Source organism: Anas platyrhynchos, chromosome 1 (assembly GCF_047663525.1).
Source record: "Anas platyrhynchos isolate ZD024472 breed Pekin duck chromosome 1, IASCAAS_PekinDuck_T2T, whole genome shotgun sequence".
NCBI lineage: Eukaryota > Metazoa > Chordata > Aves > Anseriformes > Anatidae > Anas > Anas platyrhynchos.
Window position 1 is genome coordinate 144271031 of NC_092587.1, and position 12066 is coordinate 144283096.

Below are 12066 nucleotides of genomic sequence, written 5' to 3' on the forward strand. Positions count from 1 at the left end.
AGGCAAGTAAACAGCGCTGGGTGTGAGGGGAGTCAATGCTCTGCCAACACACACACCCCAACATCGAACCTTCTAAATATACAGAACTTTGCTTTTACACACTAAACCCGAGTGCGCCTATACCCATGTACAATCAGAAAAGTAATGTCCATGACTGGGGGAGCATAGCTGGAGTTGGGAATCCTGGTTGAAGTGCTCCCATACCTTCCACGGCTTCATTAATTTCTCTCAGATCATATAAGAGTCTCCATTTTCCACCCCTTTTCTTGATTACAAACACCGGAGAATTCCAGGGCTAGTCCTGGGAACAACGTCTCGCTTTACGTTGTCAGGCAACTCGGCCTTCGGGCCTTACGTATCCCGTTCTTCGGGGATCGAAGAAAAACGTATCCAGCTCCTTTTCAAGGCCATAGGGCCTGGGTCAAAAGGCACATCCAGGTCACCAGGGGTGTAGCAGCAAAGGCCTGCGATGGCTGTAGCAGCAGAGGGGCCCATTGTTGTCGACGGAAGGAAGACCCAGACGCTCAATATGAGTGAACAGTGAACTTCAACTTTAATGGATAGCTCAGTCGTCTTTTATCTAGTTTGAACATAATCAACTCATACATATTGCAGAAACTAAGCTCAGGATTGGCTAACACTTCCTGGGCTTTTCAGTCTGTTCCTCCTTCTTTTAGCTACCTGTCCTGCCTTAGGGACTTTCCTGATCGCCCAAGGGCATCGTGTCCTTGAGCCTGATCGGCTCTCAGCCAGCCGCGTGCATGCCCAGGCTCATATGAGTTGAGTACGGTACTTCACTAGCCCATTGCCTCTTAACTGCTCAACATCCACATGTCCTAGTTCACTTAACCATTCCTCCACAGTGGTGTCTAACAAACTGAATTTCCTTCTATGACAAGATCACCCAGCTAGTTGACCAAAGGAAGCCCATCAGTGTAATCTTTCTGGATTTCAGTAAAGCTTTCTATACTGTCTCTCATGGTATCCTGGACAAATGACCAGAATACAGTTCGATAAGAGCACAGTAAGGTGGGTGAACAGTTGGCTGACAGGCCAGGCCCAGAGGGTTCTTGTAAATGGGGTTACATCAGGATGGCAACCTCTCACTAGTGGGTTCCCCAGGGACCAGTCCTCTTCAGTGTTTTCATCAACAATTTGGATGTAGGACTTGAAGATTTTTTGACAAATTCGTGGACAATACCAAATCGGGTGGAGATGTTGACTCTGTCGATGGTGGTAAGGCCTTGCAGAGAGATCTGGACGAATTAGACAGCTGGGCGGTCACCAACCACATGAAGTTTAACAAGTGCCAGGTTCTGCACCTGTGGAGGGGAAGACGCATGAGGAGCGGCTGAGGCCCCTTGGTTTGCTCAGCCCCGAGCAGAGCAGGGTGAGGGGAGGCCTCATGGCGGCCTGCAGCTCCCTCACGAGGGGAGCGGAGGGGCAGGCGCTGAGCTCTGCTCTCTGGGGACAGCGACAGGACCCAAGGGAACGGCATGGAGCTGGGACAGGGGAGGGTCAGGCTGGGGGTTAGGGAAAGGGTCTGCACCCAGAGGGTGGTCGGGCACTGGGACAGGCTCCTCGGGACAGTGGTCACAGCACCGAGCCTGAGGGAGTTCAAGGAGTGTTTGAACAAAGCTCTCAGACATAGGGTCTGATTTTGGGGTGGTCCTGTGGGGAGCCAGGAGTTGGACTCAGTGATCTTTGTGGGTCCCTTCCAACCTGGGATATCCTCTGATTCTGAGCTTAAATTACACTGGTGGGTTTGTGAGAGTTAATTCAATGCTTTGTACTCTAATGTATGAAGCAAAATTAGCAACAATTTCAACTTTTATTTCAGAGAGTACCCAAGGCCTCAAGTATAGCAATGGGCATAATTGAAACAAACTATTTCATTGGTAAGTCTTGGAAGTGCTTCACTTATATTTCATTCTTATGTCCAAAAAAATAAAAAAGTATCACTGTTTATACTCAGAATATTCACCCATCTCCTCAGCATTTACAACAGGTCACCTGAGGGGGAAACAGCAAGTCCCCAACCTGATCTTTTTATTGGTGTCCTATAGCTCATTAGACAAATTAGCTCAGTCAGTTCAGATTCCAACAGATCTTACTACACATCTTAAGGACCTCAAACTTAGTGTCGTGTAAAGGAAGGGTGAAACAGGAGTTTGGACACCAAAATACGCACACCAGAAATGTCCAACTTCCATGAGGCTTTTACAAAATTTTCTACTAGGAGAAACTGGAGAGTGGCCATCATATGTAGGTTCAAAGAGATTCAGTGCCCTGTAAATCAGCATAGAAAAAAATCAATGCAGTCAGTTGGTTTAAAAAAAAAAAAAGGAAAAAGAAAGAAAAGTGGGAAAAAAAAGCATTGAGCCTTGATGATGGATTCCCTGAGATCAGAGTATGTGATCATGGTAGAGAAACAAGCAGCTGTCAGCAACGATGCATCAAACTGTAAAGGACACACACCACTTGCAAGTCAAACAAGTCCTTCCTTGATTATTTTTTTCTTTTTTTAACTACAACAAAAAAACAACCCACCACCATCATGTTGTAAGCCAATATTTACAACTGCTCAAGTCTAGGCAAAACTTAGCCTGAGGAAAATGAAACTTTCCTTGAACTACCTCCACTTAACAATCCATGCTCCTGCTGAATTATACTTATTTTTTTGAAGAGTTAATATGCAAATAGCACAAAAGCAAGCATGCAAAATAACTGTACACATTCAAGTTTTCCCTCATTTACATCTAAAATAAATAAATAAATAAATCTGAAGCAGACCAGGAATTTAGGCAAACCTTGCTTTCCTAGGCTGAAGACTGGAAAGTTGAAGTATTCAGAGCAGAACTCCAGGGTAATTTTGCATCTTCTGCTGCCAAAAGAGCTTAAAATATATTGGACATGAAAGGTTTTGTTCGTCATCTGGAATAAAAGAATGGCCAACGCCAGGTTTGGTGTTTTGTTTTTTTATTATTAAAAGATTAAAGCATTACATTTCACCAGATACAAGAATTTTATTTTTTCCTGACATTACAAACATCTGAATTATCAAGAGAAAATGCTGAGCTATACAGTCTGACGTTAATTCATCAATTTAATGTATATTAGTACATGCTTAAAACATGGTCAAAATACAGAATCACAATCAGTACCATGATGCTTCAAAATCTGAGAAAAGACAAAGAATTGAGTGCAAGAAATTTCCCACAAATGACCACACACTCAATTACAACCTCAGAGCAGAATCATTCCAGAACAGCTGGTAGTTACTCATGCCTGGCTCATTCACATTTAATTTGGTAAGAACTTTCCTTTTAAGAATTTGATAAAAACATTTTAAAAAATAAGACATTTAACAAATGTGAAAAAACATGTTCATTCTTCATGGGAATATAAGGGTTGCTTGCCTCTCCAGTCCTTAATGGCCTGTATGTTTTACAAATCTTTACAAAACTAATTGTATCCATTTTGGTTTCAAAAACATAGTACATCCAAAAAAATAAAATGACTCTACTGATGGGTAATAAAAAGACATGAACATGTATTTCAAATGACTTTTGCCATTTGCAAATCATTTCAGTAAAACAGCTATAAGACAAGTTAAACATAGCACAATAAACCATGCATCTTCTGACTTGCCAGATCAGCTAAACTACTCGGTTAACATACAGCAACACTTTTTGAACACTTTTGTAAATTCCGCGTTTCTAGCAGAAGGGAAAAAAACACGTTAAATTTGTTCTTCGAGTGGTTCGAGGCTGTCCAAATGTTTTTTAGGTGTATCATCACTATGACGGCTTTGGCAATGGGTTAAATGTTTCTTAAAGCCTCGGGGAAAATTCGATTCAAAATTACACCGTGGACACTTCAACAAGCTTTGACCGTGAGCAGCAACATGGTTTTTAAGAAGAGACTCCAAGAGAAAAGCCTTGCCACATATTTTGCATTTGTATGGGCTTTGAACATTATGCTTGTTGACTAAGTGGTGCAGGACAGCACCCTTTTTCATTGCACGGCAGCAACAAATTTTGCAGTAATACTTTCCCTTGCCGCGCTTCATGTATTTTGCTATTTCTTCCTCGGAAATGAAAGCCTCTTTCTCTTCGGTAAACTGCAGCACGCACTGCGGCTGGATGGGAGTAGATGCATCCATTTTGCTCTCCTTGCTGTAATCAGCCGATTCCATATCATACTGCTCTTGGTCGCTGTTGGATTCTTGCTCCTTCAGCTCCATCGAGTCCAGCTCCATTTTTCCACACTCGCTGCTGTTTAGCTCCGAATCCGAGTTCTCCTGGGTGTCCTTCCGGGGCTTCTTTTTCGGGCACGAGTATAACATGTCTTCTGGGGATTCTTTGGCTAATATGGATTGTTCGTCCTGTGAAAACAAGTCATCCAGTGGTTTCTGATCATCTAAACTTTGAGAAAGAAAGTCACTCTCGCCAGACTCACTAGGTGTCTGGGACTCAGAGGAAAAACCTGCAACAGACTTATGAGACTCGGAAAACAGCATGTTTTTCTGGATTTCAGAAGGTACAGTGGTTTCAGTGTGTCTCTGGACATCAGAAGACAAAGAAGCAGCAGGTTTCTGCATCTCAGAAAATACAGCTTGTTTTTGAATATCAGGGGATTTGTGGGAATCAGTAAAAATAGTTTGTTTGGGGGTTTCTGAAGAAACACAAAAAGACTGTTTCTGGGTCTCAGAGAAGAGGCTATGTTTGTGAATTTCAGGAGAAGTTGATTTCTGAGACTCTGGAAAACAAGCATGCTCCTGAATTTCAGGGGAAATGGGAGCAAGTTTCTGGGCTTCAGAAAATAGGGCATGCTTCTGGACCTCAGGAGAAACAAGAGCTGACTTCTGGGCTTCAGAACATGAGGCATGCTTATGGCCTTCAGCAGAAGCAACAGATGTAGACACCTGATTCTGAGGTTCAGAAAAGAAGGCGCGTTTCTGGACATCGGAAGCAACAGCAGGATTAGATTTACGAGACTCTGGGAACAGAGCTCTTTTCCGATGTTCAGAGAAATGGCCCCGTTTCTGAACCTCAGAGGAAGCAGCAGAGGTGGACTTCTGAGATTCAGAAAAAAACATAGATTTCCGTGACTCAGAGAGTTTCCAAGATTCAGGAGACACCGAAGCAGAAGGCTTACGAACCTCAGGGAAGAAAGAAGGCTTCCAAGAGTCAGATGAGACAGCATGACTAGACTTCCGAAGCTCAGGAGAAACGGAGGGAGAGTGCTTCCACGTGTCAGGGGACAGGACGGGTTTCCAGCCTTCAGGGTAAACAGATGAGATGGGTTTCCATGGCTCAGAAGAAACGAGAGTAGACTTCTGGGATTCAGAAAAGGACGTAGACTTCCACGAGTCAGAAACAAGCCTCCTAGGCTCCGGCGACGCAACGGGGCCAGACCTTCGGGACTCGGGGGCAGACCTCCGGGACTCTAAGGACATGGAGGGCTTTGAAGCCCAGGGAGAAACAGCAGAAGACCTCTGCATCTCATGGGGCACAGACCTCCAGTGCTCAGGGGAAGCAGTGGGACCAGGTCTCCACAACTCCGGCGACACGGCGGGAGCAGGCCGCCGGCTTTCGGGAGAGGAAGCCGAAGCAGGCCTGCGCGTTTGGGCAGGGTGCCGCCGGGGCTCTGGGGACACAGCTGGGGGATACCTTCGTGGCTCGGGGGACACTGCTGGAGGAGGTTTCTTTGGCTCTGGTGACACGCCTGGGGAGTATCTGCGGGGCTCCGGGGACATGGCAGGGGAATGGCGGCGGGGCTCGGGTGACACGGCGGGGGAGTGGCGGCGGGGCTCGGGTGACACCGCTGGGGAGTGGCGGCGGGGCTCGGGTGACACGGCCGGGGCTGGTTTCTGAGGGTCTGGGGAAACAGCAGAAGCTGGCTTCTGGGGGTCTGGGGACACGCCAGAGACTGGCTTCTGGGGGTCTGGGGACACAGCAGGGGATGGCTTCTGGGAGTCAGGGGACACAGCCGAGTCTAACCTCTCTGGATCTGGAGATGCGGACTGGGATGACCTTTCTGGATCTGGGGACGGGGCCTGGGCTGACTTCTCCGGGTCTGAGGAAGTACCCTGAGCTGACTTCTGGGACTCTGGAGACCCTGATGATTTCTGAAGCTTGGGGGAAACAACGGGTTCAGACCTGGGGAGCTCGGGAGAAAGGGCAGCTTTGCGGGACTCGGGGGAAAGGGTAGGTTTCTGTGGCTCCGAGGAGCCGCTCTTTTTGGAGGAATCTGAATCGCCTTCTACCTGTTCTTTCCTCTCCTCATTCCATTTCGCAGGTGCTGCGTGTTGTGCTGTGATGTGGTAGTACACATTGCAATACATCTTGCTGGTAAAAAAACACTTGTGGCAGTGAAACAGTTTTGCGCTTTTTTGATAAAATATAAGTTTACCCAAACCGGCAGCATCCATCTCATCGCAGTACTCCGGGTGGATGGTGCCCATGTGAATCTGTATGTTTTCATAGTCCGTTCCTCTGAAGCTGCAGTGGTCGCACTCTAGGCGCTCTGTGGTTTTGCGCAGTATCTGCAACATGTCCATTTTTCTACAGCCAGTCCCAGTGTTCACAGCACTTCCCCTTTTAAAGCGCAAGCTTCAGAGTTCCTGCAATAAAGGGAAAAAAAATCTGCACAGTTAGCTCTCAGTGTTAATGTCAGGTATTAATTGTTCTTAAACACCTGACTGTGCTTCCCTCCCATTTTAGAAAGCGTTACTCTTGCAGGAGTACTAACTACTCCATAAGGAAATCCAAATATCGGCTTCTCCACCTTTTCCAAGCCATCATACATCAGCAGAAAACAAAGCCTGTGTTTAACAGCAGGCCTCCCTATCGATGTAAAAACTCCGCAAGTAAACCAGAAGAGCCCAGGTAAGGAAGAGCTAAGTTTAGATTCCGCTTGATAAACGCGACTCGCTTTCTCAGTTGTTCTTTCTTCCCATATTGGAAGTGTTTTTGTTTACATCATGCGCGTAAACTGAAATCAGAAAGTACTTTGAAACAGTGCCACTGAAATAAAACCATTTCAAAACTGCATCTTCACCATAAAATTTCCAAACAACTCAGCTGGTTTTGATAAAGCTAGAAAAAAAAACAATTTCAAGGAGAAAACGGTAGCATAAAACATAGGCTCTTCTTTCCTGTCAAGCACTATTTTCATTTCACTAATTCCATGAAAAATAAAAGGTGCTGCTCATAAAAACTTTATCCATTATGAGAACAAATTTTCCCACCCCGTTTTTCCATCTTGCTGCCCTACCACCACCAAAAAAATGCTGTTTCTACAAAAAAAAAAGAAAAAAAGAAAAAAAAGCAGTGACTTCTCCCATTTGTGCAGTTGACAGCCCTCTGTATGCAAACCATGTTTGTTTGGGGATGGGATGGAAAATTCTCAAAATTACTGTTTTTATTAGACCTCAAAAAAAAAAATGCAGCATCTGAAATGCAAATTGTAATGATTTGGCTAGAGTCCATTACCTACAACAAAAAGTTACCCAGATTAGCCACAGCAATAGACAGAAGACAAAGACTAACCACGTTGTGTCATTGTCACCTAAAATACGAGAGTTCTCGCTATGCTAAAAAAGCATATTTGGACATTTCTCAATATTCATGTGTATTGAACTTTTTATTTGTTTGTTTGTTTTTCCTCATAATTTCAAATTAAACAGGTATTATGTCCTAACATGCCGACCTAATTTGGGGTTTTGATAAGACACGCTGTTTCAAAACACGAGTTTTTGTGTCAATTTGACAACATTTTTCCTGCCTAAACACATATATTAGAATAATAAATCTAAAAACGTGCATCTAATGCAAGTTTTCTTAAGTTATTCCTAAAGTATTTTTAACCCTGGTTTCTTATGAAATGAGACACGCAAACACGCTGCCCTTCAGTGGATGCCAACCAAACTGGACAAAGCAATACAGTCTCAGGTTGAATTTCTACAGCTTTCGTGGAATTTAGTAAAGAGTAGAAAGGTAAAGAAATGTCTCCACTGAGGTGGTAAAGGATGAAGATTTCACTTACCAGTTACGGGCTTTGTTTAGCCTGTAATCAGTACAAGGATGGTCAGTATGCAAATAGCCGGCAAGCCTGCAGAACAAGCAGTGGCTGGCTCGGGTTATAATTAGGGGAAAAGGGAAGGAATTAAAAATACTGCAGAGGTGAGTTGGTTTGGAGCAGGGACAGAATGAAAGCAGAGTAGTGGTACTGTTAAGGCAGGACACAGCAAAAATAGGAAAGGGGAACTGGTTGAGGAGCAGGGGGCACAAATCCACAAGAATAAAGGTTCTCCACTTCAGTTGCTCAAGGAACGGCTTCTTAGCATGTGCTATATATAAGCAGTTTGCATTAAATCACAGGAAGAGGCAGCTTTTTGAAGAAATAAGACTGTATTCCAATCAGGAATCGAGGTCCATGGGTAGAGCCTGGAGGAACCTTGCTTTATGTATATGAGGGAAACGAACAGCACCTGACTGGGTGCCATCTACACATGATGAGAGGTCATCGTACTGCTCTAGTGCCTGAACTGGAAGGGCCCTTTGGGTACGAATTGCTCATTTCCAGCACTATCAGCAGCCATGCAGAAGGCTTTTAGCTGCAAAACCCACCAAAATGGAGTCCGTAAGACAGTCACTGTTGACCACAAGACACTTCACAACATTTTAGGACAAATTCTGTATCACAGTAAAAGACCAAACCAAAACAGGAAGCCGATAGTGCTCAACGGCCTATTTCTCTGCAATAGCAAACAACTTGCTGGAAAAACCCACAGCAAGCCATGTCCTAACACTCCAAAAGTCCTAAAAGTCCTTAGGAATTAGTGTGTGTGTGTTGTTGGTTTTGTTTTGTTTTGTTTTTTCCGTTGGCAATGCAATAACAGGGGAGGTTTCAATTTGAAAGCCAAAACCAGTGATCATATGAGCTATAGAACAAGAATGTTTTAACCAGAGCTCAGCAGAACATAATTAGGACAGTACCAACATACTGCACTAATCACATCTTCAGAACTGGAAGAGAATTCAAAATTGGTGGTAATTCTGAATTCTGTTTTCTTTCCTCTAGAGAACAACAACAACAACAAGTCTCTCCAAACGGTGTTTATCACAGCATATAACAAAGTTTACCAAGTAATCTCTTCCACTCTTTTCATAGCATCGCAGAAAGGTTTGGGTTGGAAGGGACTTTAAAGCACATTTAATTCCACCCCCCTGCCATGGGCAGGGACACCTCCCACCAGAGCAGGTTGCCCAAAGCCCCATCCAGCCTGGCCTTGAGCACCTCCAGGGATGGGGCAGCCACAGCTTCTCTGGGCAGCCTGAAGTTGCTCCTCCAGATGTTCAAAGGTTGACAATCAAGCGATATTGAAGAGTTTGGGGTACTTTCTCCTACATGGCCACCAGGCACCACGTTTGGCTTTGTAACCCAGCATTTAGGCTTGTCCTGTGTCCTCATCCTGCCTTCACTTCACAACAAGGTGCTGATTAGAGAGGAAACCAGCGCTGAGATTCTGGAGTTTGTAATACCAGGTTTTAGCTAAAGGCAGCCAAGACTTCTCCAGACTTTCCCTGAGACATGAAGAACCTCTGCTGGTTCCACCAGACATTTCTCCTCACTCCCTTCTTCCACTCATGTCTAGAGGCTACGTTCAAAGGTTCATACCACCAGCCACATGCTCTCCCCTCTCCCCACAGAGAGGTCAAAAATCCTTACTAATTCCTGTCCCTGCAGCTCTGGCCTCAAACTCTTATGCCACAAAACAACTTCTCAGCATGGCAAAAGGATGGGTAATGAGGGCCCAAATCCCTCTGAGAAAAGAACAAGAATCATCACTTTTTGTGCTTGGTTCTCAACGTGAGGGACTGAGGCCATGGCCTGGTGGAAAGAGTCAGTACCCGAGGAGTCAGAGGCAGCGAGAGAACTGCGAATTCAGACGGTGTCCATTCCAGGGCAAGCACAGAGGGCAGCCAAAGAGCATCAGCAAAACCTCCCAGTGGCACAAAAGGAATCTGCAGGAGACACCCAGCCTCAGCGAGCATCCCACCAGTGGGTGGCACAACACAATGGCTCCAGCAGCTAACAAAATGTCTTCGCTGCTCAACCTCCTTCCAGTTCCATAGCTACACATCCACTAATCATCTCAGATTATTGTTATTTTAACAAACATCTTACCCTTGGTATCGCAACATTTAATCTATCCTTGCATCTCTCCCGTACAGAGGATTAAGCTGTGATTGTCATGAGGCAGTGCCAGAGGGAAGCAATGAAGGGCTCGAAGCTACAGATCTATGCTGCCTGCAAGTACAGAAAATTACAGGTTGTTTTTAGCGTGACACGCAGGATTTCAGAACGCTGCAACAAGTAGTCTGCCTGCCGCATCGTTCTTCAAGATCAGACCATCCTGGTTGTCACTGATAGAAGGAGCTGTGCCTCTTTTCCTCTTGATAAAGAATCAACCCTGGTGAGCCACAAGCAGGGAACGAGGATGTGCAACACACGTCGGTGATGCCAGTGCCCACATTGGTTTCTCCACACCCAGTGGGAATGGCATTGCCATCCACATAACCTCAGAACAACAGGCAATGAACGCACTAGCAAGAAGTGGAGGTTTCCAGCAACCTCCTCCTGATGTGCACAACGCCATTCCAGCAGTGGTTGGGTTCATGAAACAAAGGATGAAGTAAGCCCCTACTCCTAGGAATGCTCCTCCTGTGATGACCCTCCTCACTTTACAGAGGGCCACCTTCACAATTCAACCCTGATGAGCACCGTCACTGCAAAGCAACGATGGACATTTGTTTCCATCAGCAAACCTTGAAAGCTTTTCCACAGGCAAACAGCTCAGCCACATCTTCTGTTGGTGAAGACCGTAAAGCTTGTTCCCAGCACATCTGGACACTGCTGCATCGCTGTCGCCACGAGCAGGAGCGGATCCGGGCTGCTGCTGTGCTTAAGCAAAAGGGAAAGTGCCACGCTGCTGCAGTGCCGAGAAGTAGCCAGCAGCCTGGTGGCAACGTGATGCTTCTCCTGAAGCTCCATCCCTGCGCTGTGGCTGCCAGAACACGAGCCTGGCTCCCAAAGGGAGCCGCACATAACCATCCCTGTGGTGTGTCAGGGCAGGAGGTGAGCGGGTCAGCGGGAGGTGAGCGGGTCAGCCCCAACACCCTGGCAGCAAGAGAGGCAGCACCACGCTCTCGCTACCCCACAGGGTCCACAGGAACCTGCGTGCTCCCAACCCACCTGCCAGCCACCACACAACCCATCCATGCCATGCTCCACCAGCAACCATCGCTGGACTTGGTTGAACACCACCGGGTGTGAAAAATAAGTGCACAGACCCCTGACCGAGGTGGGACGCTGCTGTGCGAGGCGGTGCCGTTGGCTTCCCGTCACGGAGCGCTTCGGAGGGCCACGGGGAGCCGAGGCACGTGCGGATGGCTCCGGGGAGGCGACGGCGGCGGCTCTCCCGCTGCCCTGCAGCCTTTCGACCTGTGTGCTGGGAGGACAGCGAGCCGGGGGCGCGACACCGGGCACCCCGAGCACCCCCCGCGGGCTCTCCACAGATCACGGCCACCCCCCAGCAGCCGGCCCCGCAGCCCCCTGCCTCCCGCACGGAGCCCGCCGCCGGACACAGCCCGGCCACGGCCTGCGAGCCCCCGCCGTGCCCCGGCCCCGCCGCCCGCCGCTTCTCGCCTCAGGGCGGCCGCCCCCCCCCTAACGGCCAACGGCCATTTTCCCGCCCCCCCCCAACGGCCGTTACCCGCCCCCCCCCCCCCGCTCACCGCTGAGGCGCCGCCGGGCCGCCGGGCCGGGAGGGGCGGGGCTTAGGGGGGCGCCGGGAGGGGGGGGAGGAGGAGGAGCGGGGCCGCCAGCCAATGGGAAGGCGCCGACGGCGGCGAGGCCCCGCCCACTCGCCGCCGCTCCCCGCCCCCTGCTCCCCCGGCCCGGCTGGGTCACGTGGCGCCGCCCCTGAGGGGCGGGGGAGGCGGCTCGCGCGGCGGCCGTTGGGGCGGTTGGGCGGCCGTTAAGGGGGGGGGGGGG

At 47.9% G+C, this 12066-nt stretch overlaps 1 protein-coding gene across 12 annotated transcripts; it reads right to left on the bottom strand.

Moving 5' to 3' along the window:
- Nucleotides 1-2962: 2962 nt before the first annotated feature.
- Nucleotides 2963-11960, bottom strand: CHAMP1 (chromosome alignment maintaining phosphoprotein 1). 12 transcript variants are annotated; one of them, XM_072031592.1, is made up of 4 exons: nt 11808-11865; nt 10839-10969; nt 10198-10320; nt 2963-6628 (listed from the first exon to the last, which is right to left on the bottom strand). In XM_072031592.1, exon 4 carries the CDS (start codon nt 6563-6565, stop codon nt 3743-3745), a length of 2823 nt encoding a protein of 940 aa, XP_071887693.1. In that variant the 5' UTR covers nt 6566-6628; nt 10198-10320; nt 10839-10969; nt 11808-11865; the 3' UTR covers nt 2963-3742. The 12 variants fall into 12 exon arrangements, with proteins under 12 accessions (XP_071887693.1, XP_071887688.1, XP_071887698.1 ...); XM_072031587.1 differs by lacking the exon at nt 11808-11865 and adding an exon at nt 11364-11784; XM_072031597.1 differs by lacking the exon at nt 11808-11865 and adding an exon at nt 11364-11784 and having other exon boundaries at nt 10839-10974.
- Nucleotides 11961-12066: the final 106 nt, after the last annotated feature.

What these genes read in the sequence shown, in the direction of transcription:
- CHAMP1 (XM_072031578.1), bottom strand. Translation starts at nt 6,565, where the DNA reads ATGGACATGTTGCAGATACTGCGCAAAACCACAGAGCGCCTAGAGTGC.